Source organism: Talaromyces stipitatus, genomic scaffold (assembly GCF_000003125.1).
Source record: "Talaromyces stipitatus ATCC 10500 scf_1105507295487 genomic scaffold, whole genome shotgun sequence".
Lineage (NCBI taxonomy): Eukaryota > Fungi > Ascomycota > Eurotiomycetes > Eurotiales > Trichocomaceae > Talaromyces > Talaromyces stipitatus.
Window position 1 is genome coordinate 647,951 of NW_002990120.1, and position 22,314 is coordinate 670,264.

General features: G+C 47.4%; 8 protein-coding genes across 8 annotated transcripts, besides 1 other annotated feature; 3 read left to right on the top strand and 5 right to left on the bottom strand.

The window, feature by feature from the left end:
- Positions 1-335: 335 nt before the first annotated feature.
- Positions 336-375: a microsatellite.
- TSTA_054420 (uncharacterized protein) lies at positions 357-1,909 on the bottom strand. Its single transcript, XM_002486996.1, has 2 exons — positions 1,559-1,909; positions 357-1,507 (listed from the first exon to the last, which is right to left on the bottom strand). Exons 1-2 carry the CDS (start codon positions 1,781-1,783, stop codon positions 635-637), a joined length of 1,098 nt encoding a protein of 365 aa, XP_002487041.1. The 5' UTR covers positions 1,784-1,909; the 3' UTR covers positions 357-634.
- Positions 1,910-2,209: 300 nt separating this feature from the next.
- On the bottom strand, positions 2,210-3,677 carry TSTA_054430 (oxidoreductase, short-chain dehydrogenase/reductase family). The gene is made up of 7 exons (XM_002486997.1): positions 3,500-3,677; positions 3,393-3,450; positions 3,073-3,331; positions 2,859-3,022; positions 2,608-2,807; positions 2,405-2,555; positions 2,210-2,345 (listed from the first exon to the last, which is right to left on the bottom strand). The coding sequence occupies exons 2-7, from the start codon at positions 3,445-3,447 to the stop codon at positions 2,224-2,226; spliced, it is 951 nt and encodes a 316-aa protein (XP_002487042.1). The 5' UTR covers positions 3,448-3,450; positions 3,500-3,677; the 3' UTR covers positions 2,210-2,223.
- A 308-nt stretch (positions 3,678-3,985) lies between these two features.
- On the bottom strand, positions 3,986-9,562 carry TSTA_054440 (Rho guanyl nucleotide exchange factor, putative; the record flags this gene model as incomplete). Its single annotated transcript, XM_002486998.1, has 2 exons — positions 3,986-4,942; positions 4,994-9,562. The coding sequence occupies 2 exons, from the start codon at positions 9,560-9,562 to the stop codon at positions 4,220-4,222; spliced, it is 5,292 nt and encodes a 1,763-aa protein (XP_002487043.1). The 3' UTR covers positions 3,986-4,219.
- A 1,257-nt stretch (positions 9,563-10,819) lies between these two features.
- On the bottom strand, positions 10,820-13,400 carry TSTA_054450 (uncharacterized protein; the record flags this gene model as incomplete). Its single annotated transcript, XM_002486999.1, has 8 exons — positions 13,156-13,400; positions 13,006-13,100; positions 12,799-12,947; positions 12,618-12,745; positions 11,672-12,559; positions 11,585-11,622; positions 11,353-11,529; positions 10,820-11,305 (listed from the first exon to the last, which is right to left on the bottom strand). Exons 1-8 carry the CDS (start codon positions 13,214-13,216, stop codon positions 10,820-10,822), a joined length of 2,022 nt encoding a protein of 673 aa, XP_002487044.1. The 5' UTR covers positions 13,217-13,400.
- Positions 13,401-14,016: 616 nt separating this feature from the next.
- Positions 14,017-16,280, top strand: TSTA_054460 (phenylacetyl-CoA ligase, putative). The gene is made up of 6 exons (XM_002487000.1): positions 14,017-14,359; positions 14,430-14,810; positions 14,910-15,170; positions 15,232-15,394; positions 15,442-15,764; positions 15,812-16,280. Exons 1-6 carry the CDS (start codon positions 14,084-14,086, stop codon positions 16,139-16,141), a joined length of 1,734 nt encoding a protein of 577 aa, XP_002487045.1. The 5' UTR covers positions 14,017-14,083; the 3' UTR covers positions 16,142-16,280.
- Positions 16,281-16,455: 175 nt separating this feature from the next.
- Positions 16,456-18,214, top strand: TSTA_054470 (60S ribosome biogenesis protein Sqt1, putative). The gene has a single exon (XM_002487001.1). The coding sequence runs from the start codon at positions 16,577-16,579 to the stop codon at positions 18,146-18,148; it is 1,572 nt and encodes a 523-aa protein (XP_002487046.1). The 5' UTR covers positions 16,456-16,576; the 3' UTR covers positions 18,149-18,214.
- A 393-nt stretch (positions 18,215-18,607) lies between these two features.
- Positions 18,608-18,924, bottom strand: TSTA_054480 (NADH-ubiquinone oxidoreductase B12 subunit, putative; the record flags this gene model as incomplete). The annotated part of the gene is made up of 2 exons (XM_002487002.1): positions 18,608-18,770; positions 18,827-18,924. The coding sequence occupies 2 exons, from the start codon at positions 18,922-18,924 to the stop codon at positions 18,608-18,610; spliced, it is 261 nt and encodes an 86-aa protein (XP_002487047.1).
- A 265-nt stretch (positions 18,925-19,189) lies between these two features.
- On the top strand, positions 19,190-21,192 carry TSTA_054490 (CCR4-NOT core complex subunit Caf1, putative). The gene is made up of 2 exons (XM_002487003.1): positions 19,190-19,920; positions 19,985-21,192. The coding sequence occupies exons 1-2, from the start codon at positions 19,441-19,443 to the stop codon at positions 20,984-20,986; spliced, it is 1,482 nt and encodes a 493-aa protein (XP_002487048.1). The 5' UTR covers positions 19,190-19,440; the 3' UTR covers positions 20,987-21,192.
- Positions 21,193-22,314: the final 1,122 nt, after the last annotated feature.

A 22,314-nucleotide genomic window follows, 5' to 3' on the forward strand; every position in this document is an offset into this window, starting at 1 on the left:
TAGCTCGAAGCGATGGATCAAAAGACGATACGGTGCTGACGATAAAAATCAAATCATGATTAGGTAGACTCCGTAATTCCCATATTCTGAAGCTCTCGAGAATATTGGGAATGGGTCATTAGTTCGAGGCAAGAAGATGCAATGCAAGTTGAGGCATGGTGGAGTGGAAGCTGACTGACAACGGCTGAGGTGAGCTAGTGGCTTGTCAGTTTCAGCCAATGGCTGATACCTTGGCTTTCCATCGCAGTTGAATGAGATTCTATAGATTTAGAGGCTCTATGTTAGGGATTTAATGTATAAAGAGATTGATAATTTATGATATATATATATATATATGTGTGTGTGTGTGTGTGTGTGTGTGTGTGTGTGTGTATGAATATCATTCTACATTGTGCACTGTATAGATACTGACAGTTACAATATGATAGCACAGCTACCAGTCATCGAAAGAATAAAACCACAAATGAAAAAGCAACCAAACGAAGCTAAAGAGAAGAGAGCAATGCGTTGACAGTCATTTCGCCGATCCTTGATGCACCTACTCTTCATGAGTATAGAAAGAAAAAACAAGAGTGTATCATGAGTAAAGAAAAGGGATGTCGCAATATACATCCAACGAGAGAGTACGAGTTGATTATTTGGCATCCAGAGCATGATGCTCATCATTGTATGGAGGAAGGTCTTCTTCATTTGAGACCTCTTCCTCCATAATCAAAATAGCCTTCTCTGACTCGGTGCCTTGTTCCAAAGACGAGGTTGATCGGATATTCTTGGAGCCGCGTCGGTAGCGCATCCACAAGAATACAACAGCCTGTCCGACAAGCATACCGATAGCACTGGCAGTAAGACCAGCAAAGATACCGAGAACGGCAGGAACAATAACAAAGCGAATAATAGCGAACAAGGTTCGGCGAAGACCGTGCATGTGACGGTGACGGTGGTGTGGGTGGGGAGGCTGGTGACCTTCTTCAACTTCACCAAACCCAGGACCGTGGTGGCCAGCCTTGCGATGACCAGGGAGAGACTTGCCGTGGCAGCCCTTGCCGAATCCGAGTTTGGATTTCAAGTTCATCATATGGGCCTGAGCAGCTTGGACCAAGGCCCGGATACGATCGAAGATCAAGTGTCTCAAGCATTCGGTGTCGCCATTACATTCCTTCCAGGAAGCGTGATCATCCTCGCCGGCGGGGAGTTCGACCTCTGCTCGCAAAATGAACAGTTCTCCCGCTGTGGTTCGAATAGCTGTAATGGAGACGGTGTCGAGTGGAGCCGGGTGACCATCGATATCGAGTGGAGAAAATCGGATTTGCAGGAGTTCCAGATCATCTTGAGGAGGCGCAAGAGGCAAAGCCATAAGAGCGAAACCCAGTGTCAAGGGTTCAGTTTCCTTGCCATCTGACTCTCGTCGCTGGACCGCTTTAACGGTTTCGACTGAATTAAATGTGACAGGGAAGATGTGAGCGTCGTTGACGTAGAGGTTGCCATTTTCAGCGTGGAAGTTTAGTTCCTAAGTTTGTTAGCTGAATCCTATCGCACTTAGATGTAAATATAAACCTACCAAAGAAGACTTGGTGTTCTCAGTCCACCTGACAATACCATCTGACACGGTCTCTGGGAACGGACAATCATCGCAAAGTAACTGAAACTTCTCGCTTTGGGCGTCTTCAAGCTCGAGTGCATGAGTGACAGGTAGATCGTTAGGTTGTTGGACCTCTGGAACAACCAGAAAGGCAGAAGCGCTCAGAGAGAGGGCGCTGGCGGCCACGAGAGACCGGAACAACATGGTCAAATCAGGTCAGTGGATAGAACGCAGATACAATAGACAAAAAACAACGCGGTATATTGAGTATTGACACGGTGTGGAATATGAGAGGTGGTATATTTTATTTATTGGGTATACAAAGTAAGTAGTGAAGAGGAAGAAGGGGATGAAATGAGTGTCTGGTCGGCTTCGTCCGGGAGGGGAAGGGCCTACGTAAGCTCGTCCGGAGTTAAGCGCCATACCGGCGAGCCTGAATCATTGATTGGTCACTTCTGGAACAAATCATTCCGAATAAAGTAATTTTCTGCCTGCCGCTTTTATTCCAGCCAACCAGAGAGTGATCTTCCATGATTTCCGCAAAAGCGGCGAGCCAATGATGATGTGGCGTGATAGCTGACGAGGCCAGGGTTAGGGTTGTTAACATGCAATAATATTTATTTGTAAACATACTATCAGATGCATCACAGCTTGGACTTCTTCTGTCCCTTGACATTGGCCACGATATCACCAGACAAAAGGAAATCAGGGTATTTGAGATTGGCGCCAATCGACGCAGCAGGCATGCGCCACGAAGCTCCGTCCACTGCAGTATATTAGTGTGATACTTAGTCATCTTAGTCATACAAGAGTAAAGATACGCACCAACCAACGCATGTCCGTTCACATAACTGCCAGCATCAGAAAAGAGATATACAGTGGCATCAGCAATATCTCTTATTGATCCGTATCGACCTAGGGGTTGCGATTTCCACGATTCCTCTTTAGAGTCACTTGGTAAAAGGCGCTCGACGCCCTAATCAGACAAGTCAGCACAAATGTCAATCAGATATAGATAGTTAACCTACCTCCGTATTTGCAATTGGTCCCGGAGCGATGATATTCGAAGTAATGCCCAACGGTCCGAATTCAAGCGCAATATTATTCGATAAAGCGTCCACACCTGCTTTGGCGACGGAGACGTGTGTCTGGAAGATCATTCCTGTATAATGCATTGTTGCGCTGACGAAGATGATACGTCCTCCTGTACCGAGGGAAGATGGTTGCACTTGACAAATTTAGTACAGAAGTAATATCTCTGTGATGAATTGTAACTTACAAGTCTTGGAGTCGACCTTATGTTTCGCTGCAGACTCCTGTAGATACGGAAGCGTCGCCTTGGCCGTATTGTACGAACCGAGCACATCGATATCCATTACCGTCTTGAAGCCGTTGACAGAGAGCTGATTAATCGACGCAAGGAAATTTCCCGCGGCACCAGCACTATCGAATCAGCAAACTACCTTGGAAACAAAGGGAAGGGAGGAATATACATCACAAAATCAATCCCACCCAACTCGCTGACACAACGATCAACAGCAGCCTTCAAACTGTCAAAATTGCGAACGTCCGTCGCACCCACACCAATAACCTTCGCACTCGGTCGAGCAGTCGCAATACTCTGGGCCATCTTTTCGGTTTTGGCGACGTTGCGACCGACGATACATGCGTTGGCGCCTAGGTGGACGAGAGCGCGGACTTGGGCGCTGCATATTGTACCTCCGCCGCCGGTACAGAAGACTACTTTATTCTCTGCCTAGGGAGTTAGCGCTGTTTTATTCAGATGGTAAGGGTGTAGGAAAGGATTGCGCACTGAATAAATCGTCTTTCCAGATGTTGCTGAGATAATCTGATTTGGGGAGAGCCATTGTCTATCTCGGTCAGATAAATGTGCCATCTTGATGTTCTGTCAGGACGTACCTATATCTATCGGCACAACGTCTGCTAAACTGCATGTAAGGAAAGGGTATATGCAGAAAATAAAATCAAACAGAAAGCACAGAAGAAACAAATATATTAGTATCAACGAAGCAAGTTACGGCCGTACAACAAGTGCGGAGATGCTAAACTACGGAGTCAAAAGTCCCCGGACTCTCCACATAAAATCGATGGATCAGATATGCCGTGTTCCTGGCTGATTCAACCTCGGTTGGTCACTGATCACCCCAGGCACCTCGTACAGAGTGCGAGCAAATAAGAGGACTGCAGGTTGATTCTCAAGTCATCTATAGCATCACACAACATATCCGACCGAGTACTCGATTCTTAAGTGTTTATTCTATAGTCTTAGCTCTGTCGACTATGTAACGTCTAATCTCACGGCGAATGTCTCCTATTTAGGGATGGTTAATTATCAGATGAATCGCTGTATGTACTTAATGGAGTCTGATACCATCGTTTCATATACAATAAATCGCAATAAAATTAAATAAACAAGAATAACCCAAAACAAAATGCCACAATGCAATAAATATATAGAATCCAAGATCCTTGCCACGAGTCCTATCATGGTCATGCTTAGTCACAAAAGATCATCTGAAGGGAATAAACAGGATGGGTATGAACATTGATATCAAGTTTATACGAAACAGAAATCGCGCTCTCATAATCAGAAAAGCCAGCCAGAATGTACCAAAAAAACTAATCATTCTGTTCTTCATTCGCAATCAATTCCACCACGATTTGACTGCGCTCGTATTCTGGATGTTGCATGCAAATCTTCACCGTTCGACCATTTCGAGCTTGTCCGCCGGTAGAGGAATGTCCATTTGCGCCGGTAAAATTACTTTCGTGTGCGGTGTTGTTGGTGTCAACTGCACTTATATTACCACCGTCATCAAGACAGACCACATTCCGACCGGGGATAACTTGTCTCAAACGGCCGTTCATCGCGTTACGGACTTCGACGAAGTCGTCATTTAGTAAGATGAGGAACTTTCCGTGTAGACAGGCTGTGTGCGCTCGTCCTACGAATTCCATGACCACGCTGCGGGATACGTCGCCGAGTTTATTGACATATACCGCGCATTCGCTGTAGGCGAGTAAGAACTCTGCATCGCTGAGTCGGAACATACCTAGTGGTCGGAGGTCTTTGATACGGTTTCCAATACTGGTAAGATAGGGCTGGGCTTCGGGGGCTGTTGCGCTGAGTATAGGTAAGGACCATGGCTGCTTCTTGTCCAATGTCAAAACTTCAATGCCACGTTGTGTGGAGATGGCTAGCGAACTGTGGAATAGATTGATATTGTAGCTTTCGGCGGGAATGTAGAACTCGTCGTACTCGCGGAAGAATTCTGTTTGACCGCGACGACCAAGGAAGCGCGAGCGAGTAGTCGTTGACTTGTGCAGGACCGGTTCAATCACCTAAAATAATCAGTATAGGTTCTATAGACCGACAGAGAAATGAAAACACACCTTGAAAGTCGATGAGATACCATCCCGCTTCTTATAAAAAACAAGAATCCGATCCTTCATTCTACCCACAGAAAAGAATCCCACCTCCCGATTCCCAGAAATTTTCTGAGGTGCTCGACGTGCCGAATCATGTTGTGACGTCTGAGAAGGCGCACCGCTCGGCGGACACACCACATCCAAATGGTAAGCAATAAGAGACTTCTCCGCAATCAGCAACAACAGATTAAAATCCTCAAAGACTGAAATCTGTGTGACTTGTCTAATCGAAATTGCTTTTTGCCAACCTCGTGGGTCATCGTATCTTGACATGAAGACTCCAATATCAGTACCGATAGCGCAGATCAGTTGGCCACTTGGTTGCTGGAATACCGTCGCACAGTTGACCATGGCTCTGCACACGGGGTTAGGTCGGATTCCTATACTAGCGTATCTCGCTTCCACTTCTCGGATTGCGCGGTCTAACGGTGTCCCCTTGATCATCACGGTCTTTGCCCCTGGTGCCTCAGAGTACGTAAAAGCAGCATCCGCCAACACTCGCAACCGGAACGGCTCTGCATTCTGTGCAAAAAGTGATGAAGCGTGTCTAGTCTTGGCTTCGGTGATCTTTTGACACCAATCCTGCCTGTTTTGAGCTGATGGCGCAAACAATGTATATGTCGGCATCTTGCCCAAATGTTTGACTTTGAATGGATATAAGATTTTGTCATCCTTGGAGTTCTCTAGACTGGTTGATGCAACAAACGACGCAGCGGAATTGGCAGTGCCAGCGGTTGCAAGAGTCCCTGGACCAGCTCCTCGTGCTGCTGCCGCTGCAGCCGTCGGAGGCGTGATTGTGGAAACACCTCTTACAGATGATTTGATAACAGGATCATCATTTGTACTCTCCAAAACCAAAAGGTCCATCGGGATAGGCAGTTTCGAAACATCATAGACTTCAAACTTGCCGGTCTTGGTCGTATCACGCATCTGGACTGTTTTCGCGAGAACAAGGTAATGATCGAATAGTATAGCGTGTGTATCCACGAGATTGAACCTCGTTCGAGTTCCAGGTCGTTGAAGATCACCCTGAAACATAATCTCTCGTCCCAGATGTTCTAGATTCAGCTCAACCTCCTTGCTCATTCCTGGTCTCAATTGCAACTTTGCCGATAACTCTGCCAGATCCACCTTCTTGGTCATCTCACCAACCTTATTGTCACACTCCAAAGCCACGACCTTGATTTCTTCAATAGCCAGTGCGAGGTTAGTCTTCTCTTCTGAATCTTTTGGCATGTTTTTATATACGGTAGACAGAAGCAGGGTATAGCGCTGAATGCGGGTGATTGGAGCCTTGAGATACGTATCCCAACTCAAGCGATTTGACAGCTTGTTATCACGGGCTTGATTGAGAAATTGTCTGAAGACGGCATTCCTCTCAGCTTCCTTGCGAACCATGTAATTTGCGTTGGGGAACGTAGCCGCATAATCGATATAGACACCCTTGGCTTTTCGTATCCACTCCCGGAAAATGTCACTAAAGCCAGCAATAAAAGGCCCCTGTTCCTTCTGTCGGTACTTGAGCTGTGCTAAAAGATAGTCTTCGTTGACTTTCTTGACCGCATCGACTTTACCAAAGACATCGCGTAAGAATTTCTCCTGGCGCTTGGGACTGATGATTGAAGGCTGCATGGTGGCTAATTGATCACGATAAAGCACCCGCAGCACGTCGAGCTGCTCTATGAAAGCATCTTCAGTAGTAACAATCTCATGAAGATTGTTTTGTCGATCAATCTCTTTACGTGGATGACTCTCCCATACTTCCTTTGGCACGTTATAAAAAGTAACCCAGTCCTGGGCTTTCTTCTGCGGCTCCATAGCCTGGGCACGAAGGTTGATCTTCTTGAGGGTTCTCATACAATGATGCGAGTAACAACGGCCGTATGTCTCTGTTTCTTGCGCATGAAGACGAGGAGAATAACATCCGCTGCCCGTTATCTGAAACAACACACCAGACAACGACTTATCACTGAACTTGACCCATTCTTCGTCAACTATCAATGCACCCTCGCTCAACATATTTTTGGCAACCGAAGAACCTAGAGTCTCTGCATCAGCTGTATTCATTGTTGGTACCTTGTGTGTAAATAATGCAACAATAGCATCAACAACGGCTTGTTCTTTGAGATCAGTCTCATCTTCGCTCAAATCCTTAACCCATGCCACAATCGCACTAAGCGCCCAAGGCTCTGTACATTTGCGGAATTGCTCCGAAGATAATTTCGCAGGATTGAACTTCTTCCTCCTTCCAGCTGGTATAGTAGGCAGATCAAGGGCTATGGCAGAAGGTTCGGGAGAGGCGTTGAACCCCAAAGTTCCCATATCCGCCGCTTGTTGTCGCAGGAATTCCTGCTGCTGTTTATACTTAACCCGATCCGCATCGGTCTTGGATCTAATGGGTGCGTCAGTACGGGGAGTACTACTATGACTCGATAGAGATGTCGACCGCGGAACTTGATATGGATTCGGCAGTGACAGTCCGGACGAGTCTGAAGATGTGGGCTGCGGAAGAGGTCTATACTGATCGTGAGTTTCCTGTTCCCCATACTGCGAGTTGCGATACGTTCCCGCAGGAATCAAATGTGCCAGGACATCTGCGTTATTTGCTGGTTCGACTGGCGCTGGTGGAAGTGGACGCATTCCAGGGTGGTAGAAGAGATCCGCTGGTTCTCCCTTTTCTGGACTCTGACTTCCAGAGGGAATATCACCATCCAACACAGGGTCCGCATCTTCGTCTCCATAGTCAAAGCTTAGTCGTCGTCCCGAAGCACTTGGCTCGGATAAACCACCTGTACCTCCGGTGTCAACTCTGGCCGGAGTAGTAAAATGGAATGCCGGCATGTGTCCATTGTCATCTGGAGGATATAAGTTCGTTGCGGCAAGGTTCGTCTCTGCATCCAAGTTTGGAGTATCGCCATAGTGCATCTGACCTTCGTAGCCTCCTCCATACAAAGCCAAGTCGTGATGCGCGTAATCACTGTCACTGCTAGCTTCTTGTTGCGATGTTTCGGCATTAGGAATAGCGGTTGGTGAGGCATAAGGCGGAAACAAAGAGCTTATAGTTGCACCTCTACTTCTTTGTCGCGCAGCTTCCGCCCTTTCTTCTTCTTCTGCCATTTGCATCATTGCAATCCCAGCAGCAGCCTCGGCGTCACTCTCATCGCTATATGCATCATAATTGACATACTGGCCAGTACCAGTTGCCACACTCCCATTTGTGTGCGTGTGATTTGAATCAGGACTCTGTCGGGTGCCATTACTGAACAGCGGTCGATACTCCTCTCCAGATGGTTGCGGCCCCAGAGAGGGTATCCGGCCAAGTCCATTACGTCCCATGCTCTGAGAACTTCCCTGTACCGCTGCTTCTACTTCCTTCATAAGATCTTCATAAGTGTTTTCAGCGCCATTATACGACCCAGCTACCTCTGTATCTGATGGTGGTGGACCAGGAAGGGGTCGAGACTGAGGGTGTCGCGTGAGCGTGTCGGTTCTCCGAGGAGACAATGACGGCGGAGACGACTGATAGACTAGAGATGGCTCAGACGCTCTGAATGAAGTTCCTGATAAGCTTGAACGTTTATGTACAGGGGGAGCAGGTGGTTGCTCTTCGAGAAGCGGCTCCGAAGATGAAGAAGGCACTTGTGGAAAATATCCATGTGCTTGCGACGCGTGGGAGTTTTGTCGAGAGGGGAGAGACTGTGGGCTGGCACTCGTATAGGATTGATTCGATGCGTAGACCGGCGACGTCTGGCTCTGTTGATGTAGGTGACTGCCGTACGAATAGCTGGCGTATGTGGGATTGGGAGAAGAGTCAGATAGCTGGGGCGAACGCGGACCATACGGATGATCTGTACCACGAGGAGGGGGAGGAGGTGGTTGTTGCGATTGCGGAGAGGGCATCGTATAGGAGGCTTGTTGCGAATAGTACCGTGCAGACGGCTGGCGGAGAATGTTTGGCGCGGTGTACCCAGTCCCTGGGTTCGGCTGATAAGCAGCTGGATTGTACGTCTGGTGAGTTTGACCTGCAGTGCTATTGACGCTGGTATAGGCCTGGGGATTATAAGACATCGAGGGCGGTTGAGACAGCGAATGAGGCCGTGCATATTGTTGGGGATTATAGGCTATATTCGATTGAGTCGGCGTCTGCACAGAGGAGGAGTACGACTGAGTATGGTACGTGGATGTCGCCGACGATCCGTGAGAGGAGGCGCGACTCGGGTTCGACCGCTGAGAGCTCCCAACCGAGAATTGAGAATGTCTTGAGCCTAGATTTGCCTGCACTGTATTTGCGAACGCGTTGTAAGTTCCCGCAACAGGCGAAAACACCTGACCTGCTTGTATTGTCTCGTTTGGCGCACCGGAAGCATACAACGAGTCATCGCCGGCAATATAGCTGGGGGTTCGTCTCAGAGGTTGTACCTGGTCTGCCGGAGGTGAGTAAGGTGCGTACTGGGAGGAATGTGGTGTCGATCCGTTCGCATTATTGCTGTTCTGTCCGTAATACGCCTGCTGGCCAGGCTGATATTGAGACATGACTGACGGTTCACCACGAGAGGAAATATTTCAAACAGTACAAGCGGATCTGAGTCAATTATGATGATCAAGATGGGTTGATGTGGTAGTCAACCGGGGAGTCATATCAAACAACCCCGTTAATCTCATCCAAGACCACACCAGCAGAGACGAAGTAATACTGGAAGAAGATTTCCCAATTATGATGCTTGCCCGAAGGATCCGCGGTCGGCCGACGAAAATATTTAGTTTGATCGTGTGCGCTGAACAACGGTCGCAACGGGAGATGCAGTATCCATACGATCAATGTGTATGTCCATATGAAATGATCGCCGATATTGATACTAGTTCTTCAGCTTCATAACGAAGAGATACAGAGATGATGTCGCAAAACCGTAGTGAAGGAGTGACTGGACATCTGGCGACCAAAGAATAATATTGCTGGGTTGGCTCGTTGTTGACGTTGAGAGACACAGCTGAGAGCTGAGTGGGGTTTGACTTAGTTACTATACCGTCCAACCAATCTGCGCGCCTCCACCGAACCGCCAAATCTGCCGAACTGATCTGACTGGGTGTCTCCGTCTGCAACGATGACTGAGTTTCGGAAAAAAAAAAAAAAAAGAGGAAAGCTTTGACTGCCGTGGAGAATTTGCGATTGCCTGATAGTCGGGTTGCTACGACCGTTGGATCGACGCCGAACATGTCTGGACACTGGATAGAATATGCTTCGGTAATTGCGTGATACTACGAGCTACAAAGCTATTGTTTCGCTTATGAATGGACGAGAGACGCCTATGGATTGCGACAATGCTTCACACAATCGTACCAGGAAAAAGGGTCCTTTAAAGGTCCTCTCTTCAATCAAGGTAACCTGGTCAGGAGGTAGTCGATAAAATGAGAAAATCGATCCTCAGACTCGGTTGCGGGTGACTCCTTGTCTATTGTGTAGGAACTTCTAGCAGGCTCTAGGAAGCACTCATCAAGGATATGATCAGAGCCTTGTGAAGTTAGAAGTTACGGTTTAATTAGGTTATACTGGCGTGAAAAGAATCCGAAGTAAAGTGAGTGTCTAGTTACGTACAGCTAGGTACTTGAAACATTCGATCTTGATTCTGGAGACACGCTCAATAAGTGGTATGGGTTTTTGCTAACTATATTGCCTAATAAGTGTTGATAGATGCTGAAACATGTCAAACAAGATACCATTGAAGACGCTTTGAAATTTGTCGCCGTCACCGCTCATCCATAATGTATATAAACCTTTCCTGGAGACACCATCTACTCCCCATTATAAATCTGGTCAGGTGCCGGATTATACTCGCCCTTGACACGGTCTCCCTCCTCCACCATTTCAGGCTTCACGTGTCGAGAGGTAAGGGCGAAGCGCAGCTTGCCTTTGGACTCAACAGAGTGCTCGTAGTACTTCTGCAGCAGTGACCCATGCATAACCACCATATCTCCATGACGCAAGTCCAGGGTGATAAGACTGGAGCCCTCGTTTTTGGTAACGGCTTTTGCGAGACGCATACGATGCTTCGAGTACTCATCTTTGGTAAGTTCTCCAGCGTTACGCTGTGCTTTGAGCTCCTTGCGCTCTTCATAATTTTCGCAGCCCGGAAGAACGGCATCATCTGCGACTAGAACATGGGATCTGCTGCTGCCACGAAAATATTGATCCTTGAGACGAAACTTCATTGTTGCATTTGCACCGAGAGACAGAGTCGCAATTGTAGGTCCGAGTGAGTCTTCACCATCGTCATGAAACTAGGAACGGGTCAGAATTGCTCAATTGACATTCATTCTTGACGTACACCCATTGCCATCTTTTCCAAGTAACCGAGAGCCAACAACTCGTTGGGTCCAGACGCTTCCTTACCAGCAACTTGATCGGTTGCCCACTTAAGACGATCAAGACCGAGTATTACCTCAGCTGGGGCTTCGTCGAACCCTTTTGAGCGGACAGAAAGAACATACTTATATGGCATTCCCTAAAGGCAAAGTTAGTCTTTAGACTCATCGATTATAGGGCTGTATTGATCTCACAAAGTTGGCAGCGAAGCTTTTTGTCAGCTGCCGAGTTCCTGTTTCTCGTCAGCCCAGACGGTTATCTGTGCTGGCCTACAATCTTACCGGCTCTTGTATTGATACTATATCGGTACAGTCCTAGATCAGCCTGTTGAAGGCGTTGAAATAGATCGTCAGGACCCTTGGGCTTGTTCAATATCGATTCGTTGGCTCTGAAATGAACGATCTTTCCAACATCCCCGATGATATAGGTCATTCTATGATATGCATCTGTGGAGTGGGCTTCTTGCTGTATGTGAGTTCGCCATTCTTTGTCAACGGGTTTGTTGATACTTCGGACATTAAGATCTTCTTGGACCGCTTTGAGGGGAATAGTAGGAACGTCCAATATCTTCTTCCACTGACAGGGAGCTGCACTCTCGGTAATGACGTTGTCGTCCAACGGATCGTGACACATCCAACCTTTCCAGTATCTCCTAGCAATGCACTTGTGGCACTCAGGGCACACCACACCTCGCGACGCGAATTTTTGTGACCACGCATCAGGAAACCGTTCTAATTCAGCCAATGTATTAGGAACAAGACTGAATTGGGGCTTAATGTGATCGTCTGGTGGCTCGCGGGAACTCAGAAAGTTTACATCGTACGTAAGGTCGGTTGGAGCTGTGCCATCGTCCAGTAACCCGGATAGAAAACAGCTCGATTTTGGCTGCAGACACATCCAACCTTGCTCATATACCAATTTGCTAGAACGTAAACAGCCCTTGCAGATTTTGCTCTCTGGCAAGCGCAAGTTTCTTTGACTTATAGGCGGCGGATCTTCCGATCCCCTCTTAGCCCACCAACTGGGCTCTTCGAGGTCAAGCTTTTGAAATCGAACACGTGCTCCGGACTTTCCATTGGTGTTCTCAAACCAGATCTCAACGACGCGGAACCAGCCCATGACATTCAACTCATGTGGCAACTTTCTTTTGATGGGTTGATTCCCTTTGCCTGGTTGATACCACTGTTTGTCAGGCCTATTTGCAAAGACACCAGCCGAGAGACATACTAATAATCAGGCCAACAGCAACCCCAGATTCCTGACTCGCACGGAGCGATTGCACTGCCCGCGTATTCCAACTTTGATCGTTCATCTGTGTCACAGCACCATTTCCGTTGCTCTCGCAATCACCTCCGCTTTTCAGGGGGTCAGGATGTTTCGGCCTTCGGTACACATGAGCGAGACTCACACTCTTGTTATCACAATCTCATCATCTATATAATCTCGTGGTCCACCATGTCCACCAAGAAAGAAACCATGACACACCTTCTCCGTCTGATATACTCCGCCTTGATGCGATTGAAACCAGGGGAGAGTCTCACAGAGACTTGGGCGATCCTGTATTTCTCAGCGTTGGTATGAGTCCTGCATATATTGAGGTTGGGTCTATGCTTACATTCGCCCATACCGCAGGCTGACCCCTAACATCTTCAAGCTCTTGAACCTCCGCGCTCCCTGATGCGCTTTCCGATTGTGTCACTTGGCTGGGAGCTTATTCGGGAGATTAGCTTGCAAGATCTACTGCTGTATCGTTAATTCAACTCACCTTGACCGCTGCGACGCCGCTTTGGATTCTTGCCTTGTTGCTTCTTTCCTCTTTTCGGCATGTTGTCGATCGGCGCTGACACAAGTACGATCGATAGTAGGAAGTTGAAAATGCCTTGAACTCGTTATATAGTGGAGGATTGAGAAACAATCACGAAGGATGGAGGGAGGAACTCTTTCCTTCCTAAATGGAGGTGTAGTGGTGATGTCATCTATATAGGAAGTTAAGGAAGGTGCAGCCTGAAGCCCTGAGCTCCTTCCATGGTAAACACAATGCCTGAGGCATATTTGGCCTAAGGCTGAGACTCTGGACAGATGATTATAATGTCGCACATCTCAAGGCTAGATATAACTGACGAGCAGAATGACGACATAGTCAATTATCCTCTCTCTGCGTAGAAATGTAGAGCACCACGTCGGAAGCCCGTACCGATTGCAGTAAGTCGTTCTGTCGAAATAATAGAGGGGATTCAGCTAGCAAACGTAGGCATGTAGGCGCAATGCAATGTCGTATTCGGCAGCTGAAATAAGCGGCTAAACATGGAATAAGAAAGGAAAGAGCAGCTTGAGGTTATTCCCAGCTATAGACAAGCCCTAACCCTAACCATTCTATGCCCCGTCTTGGAAGAACTTCTCTCCGCTTTCTGCCTCAGGCATCAGTCCGGCCCGCTGGCATCCTCTGATTGGCTCAAAGCACGCGGAAACAAAGCCGATGTTGTCCCCCGCATTTTCTTTACTCCGCATGATCGCCCGCTGCTGATTGGCTTGCAATAACCGAAGCTCTTCCCGGGCCCATTATTACCCAAGGTCCAAGGCACTACTCAGGGTCCAAGGGAAGTTGGATTTGTACATATTTCATCCATCCTCACGTTTTGGTTGTGAATACCGGATTTTCATTCTTCAACCCATTGCGCATTGCTTGGATAGAGATGGTCTTCTTTCCTCCTCGCAGCTTCCCTCCGCTGCCTTTGATACCAGATGATGTCGCAATATGCGATTTTATGCTAGACGAAAGATACGGACGATTCTCCCTCAGCGAGTCACAAAATCCATTTACGTGTGGTCTTAGCGGAAAATCATATTCGTGGCTAGAAGTGAGGAACCGTGTCGATTACCTCTCACGTGCTCTTTCCAAAGAGTTCAATTGGCATCCTAATCGAGGGACGGAGTGGGACAAGGTTGCTGCATGCTTTCTCTTGAATACGGTACGCCCCTGGTCATTCTATACCTGCCATGAGACTATTTGACCATACTGACATACCCGTCGTCGTGCAGATTGATAATCTTTCGCTATTCTGGGCCATCCATCGACTGTGCGGTGTAGCAACCCCTGCGAACGCTGCATACTCTGCTGCCGAGTTGACCTATCAACTGAAAGACTCCAAAGCTACCGCATTATTCACATGCGTTCCACTTTTAGAGACTGCATTGACAGCTGCAAAACAAGCCGGTATTCCTCAGAATCGCATCTACCTTGTTGATTTGCCTTTGGAATTTGTGGGCAACGCAAAAGCCCCTCCGCAGTTCAAGACCCTTGAACAACTTATAGAGACCGGCAAGTCACTGCCGAAAGTTGAGCCCTTGAAGTGGGGACCAGGACAGGGAGTGCGGACGACTGCATTTGTGTGTTACTCGAGTGGAACGTCGGGTCTCCCTGTAAGTCTCATCCGCAGTCTTACCCTTGCCTAACCCCATCGAGGTGGAGAGTGAAGAGTGAAGAGTACATAGTAATGCTGAATGCTAACGTACATATAGAAAGGTGTTATGATATCACATCGTAATGTCATTGCTAATTCCATTCAAATCTGCACCTTCGAAGGCACGTTTCGTCCGACTACAGACACACCATATCATGAAGTTGTACTGTGTCTTTTGCCTCAGAGTCACATCTATGCACTGGTTTACATGTGCCATGCTGTGCCTTACAGAGGTGACGGCGTTATTGTGCTTCCCAAGTTCGATATCAACACGTTCCTAAACTCTATCCAGAGATTTCGTATCAATATTCTCTTCCTAGTAAGATATGATCCCTTCTGGACGTGTTTGTAAGTGGTCCATGATTGACATTTACGTATAGGTACCTCCAATCATTATCACGATGTTGCGGAATCAGGAATTGATGAAAAAGTACGACCTGTCAAGCGTCACCGCGATATTCACTGGAGCCGCACCTCTCGGAGCCGAAACCGCCAAAGAATTGCACAGTATATTCCCTGACTGGGCGATAAGGCAAGGATACGGTAAGGATACTTTTCTGAATTACGGAATCTATACTGACATGGAAAAGGCCTGACTGAAACTGCCACTGTTGTATGCGCCACAACAAACAACGATATCTGGTTTGGTTCCAGTGGTAATTTCCTACCAGGGGTCGAAGCAAGACTTGTTTCTCCAGACGGCAACGAGATTCTTGAATACGATACCCCTGGTGAGCTCGTGATCCGGTCTCCAAGCGTAGTGCTAGGGTACTTGCACAACGAAAAAGCTACAAAGGAGACTTTTCGGGATGGGTGGATGTTCACTGGAGATGAGGCTGTGATTCGAGTTGGGCCTAAAGGGACAGAACATATGTTCATTGTGGACCGAATCAAGGAGCTCATCAAAGTCAAGGTATGTAATACTGAGAAGGTACTTCATATCAAACTGACAAAATGCAGGGATTACAAGTTGCACCTGCCGAGCTTGAAGCTCACTTACTCGAGCATCCATTGGTAGCTGATTGTGCGGTAATCGCAGTCCCCGACGAGGCCGCTGGCGAAGTTCCCAAAGCATTTGTTGTGAAATCACCATCAGCAACCCAGGATGATACCTCTATTATACAGGCAATCAAGAAACATGTAGAAGATCACAAGGCACGACACAAATGGTTGAAAGGGGGCGTACAATTTCTGGAGGTTATCCCAAAAAGTCCTAGTGGTAAGATCTTGCGACGATTACTGAGAGACCAGGAAAGAGAGGCAAGAAAGAGAGCAGGCAGCAAGCTGTGATCATGTATTACACAGGTGAGAGGCTGTATCTATCGTTTGGCTTCCTCTAGGCTCTAGATTTCACATTACTCCTGTTTTTGGAAATTCTGCGATTTTGTAGAGTGGATACGCGAAATTTAGTTTTGATTGGCTGCGCCGGAGATAACAAAATTTCTAAGCTTCGAGGGGCAAGCATTAATAATTCATTGTAGCAACGCCGGCCTTGTTGCCTTCAGAGATTTCTCTTTAGCAGATTACAAATCTGATCGCATAATATTTTGTTTCTAATCGTTTCGGCATAGAAGCTATAAGAGCTGACAATTGTATCGACAGGAAACGTTGGGTTTGCGAATTGAGACCTTACCCCGCTGTCGATATATTATTTTTCCCTTTTTGCGCTTTTCTTTGACCACTTCTATTATATTGGGTCAGTGAAGGAATAAAAGAAGAGCCAAAATGTCTGCATCAAATCTTCACCCCGAAGGCGAAAATGAGGAAGACCTCTACCTCGACGAGGCCGACGCCGAAGAAATCATCCAAGCCGACGAAGACCACCCCATGGACTCGGACGACGAAGATCAAACAATGCAAGAAGAAATCACAATCCAGAACGACTCTGTCGCGCATTTCGATCATCACTCAGACTCTGTGTTTTGTATTGCGCAACACCCCGTTCATCAATCCATAGTGATCACTGGCTCTGGTGACGATACGGCTTATATATTCGATACAACCCCATCGGATGAACGGCCGTTACTCCCTCAAAGTTACGAGTCGAATCCACAACCGAAAACGGAGCGGAAGTCGTTGGAGCCTATTAAGAAGTTGGATGGGCATACGGATTCTGTTAATGCGGTGGCTTTCACAGGGCCTAAGGGTGAATATGCGCTGACCGCAGGGCTTGATGGACGTTTGCGTGTATACAGAGATACGACGGCGCAAAAGACAGGGCTGATGTGGGAGTTTGTCGCTGAAGCGCAGGAAGTTGAGGAGATTAATTGGTTGGCTGTATGTCCGGCTCAGGAAGGTCAGGAGGATAGTTATAATATTGTCGCGATTGGTGGAAATGATGGTAGTGCTTGGGTTTTTAAGATTGATCATACGGATTCTACGCAGCCGATTTCGATTATTCAGACATTCTTTCAACATACTATGTCCTGTACGGCGGGTGCATGGACTCCCGATGGGAAACTTTTGGCGACTGTCTCGGAAGATGGTAGTTTCTATGTCAATGATGTATTTGGACAAGCTGCTGCAGCGGGCGTAGCTTACTCTGCGGGTACAACTGCGGTTGTTGGATATACAGCAGAAGATCAGCGATTTGCTGTTGAAGGTGGATTGTACTCTATTGCTATATCCCCCTCGGGCGCTATAGCTGCTGTCGGTGGTGCCGAAGGTCATATCAAAGTGGTCGGTTTGCCTCGTTTGCAAGCACCTGCAGCTAAATCGAAATCCAAGGCCGCACCCGCTGCCACAGGCTCACAAGCGTCGGGCGCTGGCGCCCTTCTTGCTTCTTTACAAGCACAGTCGGATAGTGTGGAAAGCTTGTCGTTTTCTTCCCTACCTCTGACAATGCTTGCGGCAGGTTCTGTCGATGGGTCAATCTGTCTGTTTGATGTCGCGCATCGATTCGCAGTACGAAGACATATCCGTGAGGCCCATGAAGGAGCTACTGTAGTCAAAGTCGAATTCTTGCAACAGCCTGCTCAAGCCGGTACACCGTTGGTCCGTTCTGGTCTACCAGGACCCGCCGCTAACGCAGTAGCTGCTCATGCCGCTGGTCAAGGTCGACCTTGGATTCTTACTTCTGCGGGATTAGATGGTGTGGTGCGACGATGGGATGCTCGAGGTGGAACTGCTGCGGCAGGGCAGGGTTTGCTTAAAGAATGGAGAGGTCATCTTGGGTTAGTTGAGACTGAGGGTGGAGAACAATCTGGTGGTATTCTGGGTTTCGTGCAGGGGAATGCTGGTGGGAAACGGGTTGTCACTGCTGGTGATGATGGTGTTGTTCTTGTTTTTGAAGAATAGACAATTTGGCGTTTCTAACAAGAAAAGTCTCGATTACTTGCATGCAAATATACCATTTCGTGAACGACTTGGCTGTTATCATCTCTAAGACGGTTGAATGACTGAGTAGGACGCACCTCAGGAGCGTCTAGTCTACGCTCTGTAGATTCGGTTCGGACTGGAAAAGTAGATATATCATAATATGTACATACAGCAATGAAAAGAAATAGAGAATGATATCCGGGGCGCCATATCTACACATGATCTAGGAAACATTGGATTTTCTGACAACATTGTAGTCAATTCACCATCGCGACTCAGCCATCCACGATTTTCACGGATATAGAGATTTCCACTATGTAGAGCCCGAATAATACATTGGAGAGATAGGACCTATACTTCGGGGCCGCAGACATGCCGTTGAGGGTATGGTTCAGATACGAGTGATAACGAAATGAATCAATCTTTCGCGGATGGAATTTAATGGTGAGACTCTTCATGGCCGTGTCCGTGATCATTCGACAAAAATACTTGTTCGTATGCAAGATAACCGGCAAAAAGGACAGTGGCCGTTCCAAGACCGGGGAACAAGCCCTTGAATCGGTTCCAGCGGGAGAAGGGACCTGTGTATCGCCATGCCTCACTACACACCAATTAGCAACAGTTCCTTCCCCCTTGATTCAGAAGTTATAGACATACTGTCGAGCCCATGGATCTTTCTTTGCCCAGACAGATCGCGGATGCGCCGCCGCCTTGAACTCCTTCAAATCGAAGCCGGTGGGGTTTCGTGAAGACATGGTTAGGAATTGACGGAATGTTGGTCGAATGCTGTAGACCAATTGATGGGATTCACTTTAGTATCAATGTATTGTTTCCTTCTTCAGCTATTCCTGAGCTGAGAATTGGGTTTTTTGAGCGTTGCGATAGAGCTGATTATGGTTGGTGGTTGAAACGTTCAAAGATCGGGATTTCGTAAGTTCAAGGGAGATCATGTGACCTGTCACGCTAAGCCGGATCGGAGTAAGATGCTTTCAGGCTTGCGGGCGGCCGATGCCAGATGCCAGATCAGACTCCGAAAAGCTTCAAGATTGATCACTATTTGCATTCTTGACTCGAACGACAACTTGATCCGACTCTTATCGTCTACTCAGCTCGCAAATATTGTAAAGACTCGTACCAGTTGTTACTACCCGGACAACTACTGAGATCGAATCGACCCCCCCATGCTTAAATCGACGCTCAGTCGTCTCCATTCATGACCAACTTATTCGCCAACTCCTCTCGCTACACAAGGTTGGTCTGTCGGTAGTAGAATGCCACCGCCTATTGGCCGATACGGGCCCTCGGCCTTGAACACGCCCTTTGGCCATCTTCAGCAAGCCCATCAATTACAGCAACAACAGACCCAACAGCAATCACAATCACAACACCATGCCACTCATACACAAGCCGCACTACCTCCACCTTCGTTAGGTGGTCACCCTGGATTCAGTGCTGTTGCTTCCAGTTCGACTGCAAACCCGTTTGGACTCGCCAGTACGAATGGTGTTGGTGCGTTTAGTGCGGATATCGCTAATGGTACGGGACTTGCAAGTCATGCAGCACAAATGGGGTTTGTTCGGGGCGCACAGATGCAGCAACAACAGCTACATCAGGCTCAAGATGGGAGGTTGCTGTTGGAAAGCAAGGCCAATCCAATAAAGACTCGGATTCGCGACGTTTGGAAACATAATCTGGCACAAGAGATGGCTGTGTTGAGACGGCTGGTAGAGCGATATCCATATATCAGTATGGTAAGCTAAGATGCATTCTGTCGGATGGGGGGGTTTTCTTTTCTTTGCTGACATTGATTAACAGGATACCGAGTTCCCTGGCATTGTTGCTCGGCCGATGGGCGCTTTCACAACCAAAGCAGACTACCATTATCAAACACTACGCTGTAATGTTGACCTTCTTAAAATGATTCAACTCGGTGTTACGTTATTCTCCCCAGAAGGTGAACTGCCACCTGCCACACCAACAGAAGTCAATGGACAAGGATATGCCAGTAACTACGGACCAGCACCATGCACATGGCAATTCAACTTCCGATTCTCGTTAGAAGACGATATGTATGCTCAAGATTCGACGAGTATGCTGGCCAAAGCGGGTATCGATTTCTCCATGCATGAAAAAAATGGTATTGATCCCGTTGAGTTTGGCGCACTTCTAATGAGCTCTGGACTGGTTTTGCTGGATGATGTTCATTGGATTTCGTTTCATTCTGGTTACGATTTTGGCTACCTCATGAAGATCATGCTCTGCAAGCCTCTTCCAGAAGATGAAGAGGAATTCCACAAACTACTCAAAATATTCTTCCCCTCTCTTTACGACATCAAATATCTCATGAAACATGCAGGCCGGAACCAGACTGCAAATGACTCCCCATTGACACCAGCAGCACTTCAAGTGATCAACAATCTGGGACAAAAATCCGGTCTACAGGATATTGCCGACGAGCTTGGCGTCAAGCGAGTAGGCATAGCCCACCAGGCGGGATCTGATTCCTTAGTAACGGGCGAAATCTACTGGAAAATGCGTCAAATAGTCTTCAATGGCACAATAGACGAAGCCAAATATTCAGGCCAGGTTTGGGGTCTCAACGGCCAATTACCCGCCATGACTACATACTATGCACAACAAACACCTAATCTCAACGGTGCCACAATCTACTCCACTGCTGGAACGCCCAGTACCCCGAACAACACGAGCACGAATGCGGGCGGCAGTTCTCAGACACCATCGCACATTGGAGCAGGAGCTTTGACTCCAGGTGGAGGAGGGGGAGTTTTTGGGGCGTTTCAGATGGGAAAATCATGATCATATGTTTCATTTAAAGATCTGGAGTGGATGATTATAGGTTTCCTAAATTCATGCCATTTCTTCCTGCTCTTTCATTACTGTGCTGGTATGTTACGTTTTGTTATGACATGGGTATGTAGGTAGGGTGTTTTTCGCTCATGAGTACCAGATGGGCTGGTTGATGTATATCATTTTCTTATTACTATTGCTATTCTCTTTCTTCTTTACATTCTTACTTTTTTAAAATGGCGGTAATGTTTCTTGTACCAGGTTCAATAGCAACCTACTCAATGGGTGGTTCTTTTTAATTTGGTTTCAACTCATCCGTGACCTACTCGTAACATCATATCGGGGTCTATGCCACATGGTGTTTTCATGTGCCTTCTAAGACCTTGGTATTATCTCCATTCCGCTAGAAAGATGACTTTTTGCTCTGGGTATTTCTTACCTTACAGCACGTTTCCTAGGTGCTTCCAGACTTTTTGGCTGATTTTTCCATGACCAGAGCTCCCGGCTGCTCTGCAGTCCGCTTCTATAAGATGTGATACTGATGACAACTGGCCATATTTGACTTTTTATCCTTGAGGGTTTCCGGGACTCGCCAATTCTCTTCTTCGGGTGATTTTTGTAAGATCAGTACATCCGCCCACTTGATGAGTGCACCCGGTATGAAAGCCCCCGCAGAGAAATTTGACAATGCGTCCCCAAAATCATAAATTCAGCCATAAAATGATGATAATGAATAAAATAGGACTGCCAATAGCTACTCACCAGAACCTCAGGCTGCGTGGCCCGGCAGTGGAGAGTATACTTACGGCGATGAACAGTGGCCGTAGCCAGAGAGGCGCAGGCGCTCGTTGATCGAGGAGTACCTGGAATGACGAATCTGCAGACATTTCACGTCATTATCATATTTTCCGGAATGCAGAAGCAAAGAATACTGGCGTCTAAAGCCAATCACTTATTGACTGGGAGGGTTATAGGAACCATCACTCCGAATCCATCCTAGCTAGGTATCACACCAGAAGCCCGCACACGCACCAGCTCGTTGGCTTAGATATAATCCATCTTAAGAACATGCCGATTCTGTGTCATTGCAGTATTTGAAAGGGAAAGAAAAAGAAAAAGAAAAGAAAGAAGCTCTCCATAATATGCGAGTCCGAAACTTCTTTCGCTCTCGACTTTTATCCTTGCATGGATATGGACCAAAACAGGTCGGGGAGATGCCAGGAACCGCTCACCATTCGCTCAAAGACTCCAAAGACGAACTATCCAAGTATACCTCTGGCAGATGGATGTATGGCTTCATTCAACAGAGTACTGTTTTGAGACTAGCGTACTATAGC

Bases quoted from the DNA above. Each gene is read 5' to 3' on its own strand.
- TSTA_054490 (XM_002487003.1), top strand. From the start codon at position 19,441: ATGCCACCGCCTATTGGCCGATACGGGCCCTCGGCCTTGAACACGCCC. The intron at 19,921-19,984 runs GTAAGCTAAGAT...ATTGATTAACAG, and splicing joins GATATCCATATATCAGTATG to GATACCGAGTTCCCTGGCAT.
- TSTA_054420 (XM_002486996.1), bottom strand. From the start codon at position 1,783: ATGTTGTTCCGGTCTCTCGTGGCCGCCAGCGCCCTCTCTCTGAGCGCT. The intron at 1,508-1,558 runs GTAGGTTTATAT...TAACAAACTTAG, and splicing joins AGAACACCAAGTCTTCTTTG to GAACTAAACTTCCACGCTGA.
- TSTA_054430 (XM_002486997.1), bottom strand. From the start codon at position 3,447: ATGGCTCTCCCCAAATCAGATTATCTCAGCAACATCTGGAAAGACGAT. The intron at 2,556-2,607 runs GTAGGTTAACTA...TTGTCTGATTAG, and splicing joins GACCAATTGCAAATACGGAG to GGCGTCGAGCGCCTTTTACC. The intron at 2,346-2,404 runs GTGCGTATCTTT...AATATACTGCAG, and splicing joins GAACGGACATGCGTTGGTTG to TGGACGGAGCTTCGTGGCGC.
- TSTA_054460 (XM_002487000.1), top strand. From the start codon at position 14,084: ATGGTCTTCTTTCCTCCTCGCAGCTTCCCTCCGCTGCCTTTGATACCA. The intron at 14,811-14,909 runs GTAAGTCTCATC...ACGTACATATAG, and splicing joins GTGGAACGTCGGGTCTCCCT to AAAGGTGTTATGATATCACA. The intron at 15,395-15,441 runs GTAAGGATACTT...GACATGGAAAAG, and splicing joins GGCGATAAGGCAAGGATACG to GCCTGACTGAAACTGCCACT.
- TSTA_054470 (XM_002487001.1), top strand. From the start codon at position 16,577: ATGTCTGCATCAAATCTTCACCCCGAAGGCGAAAATGAGGAAGACCTC.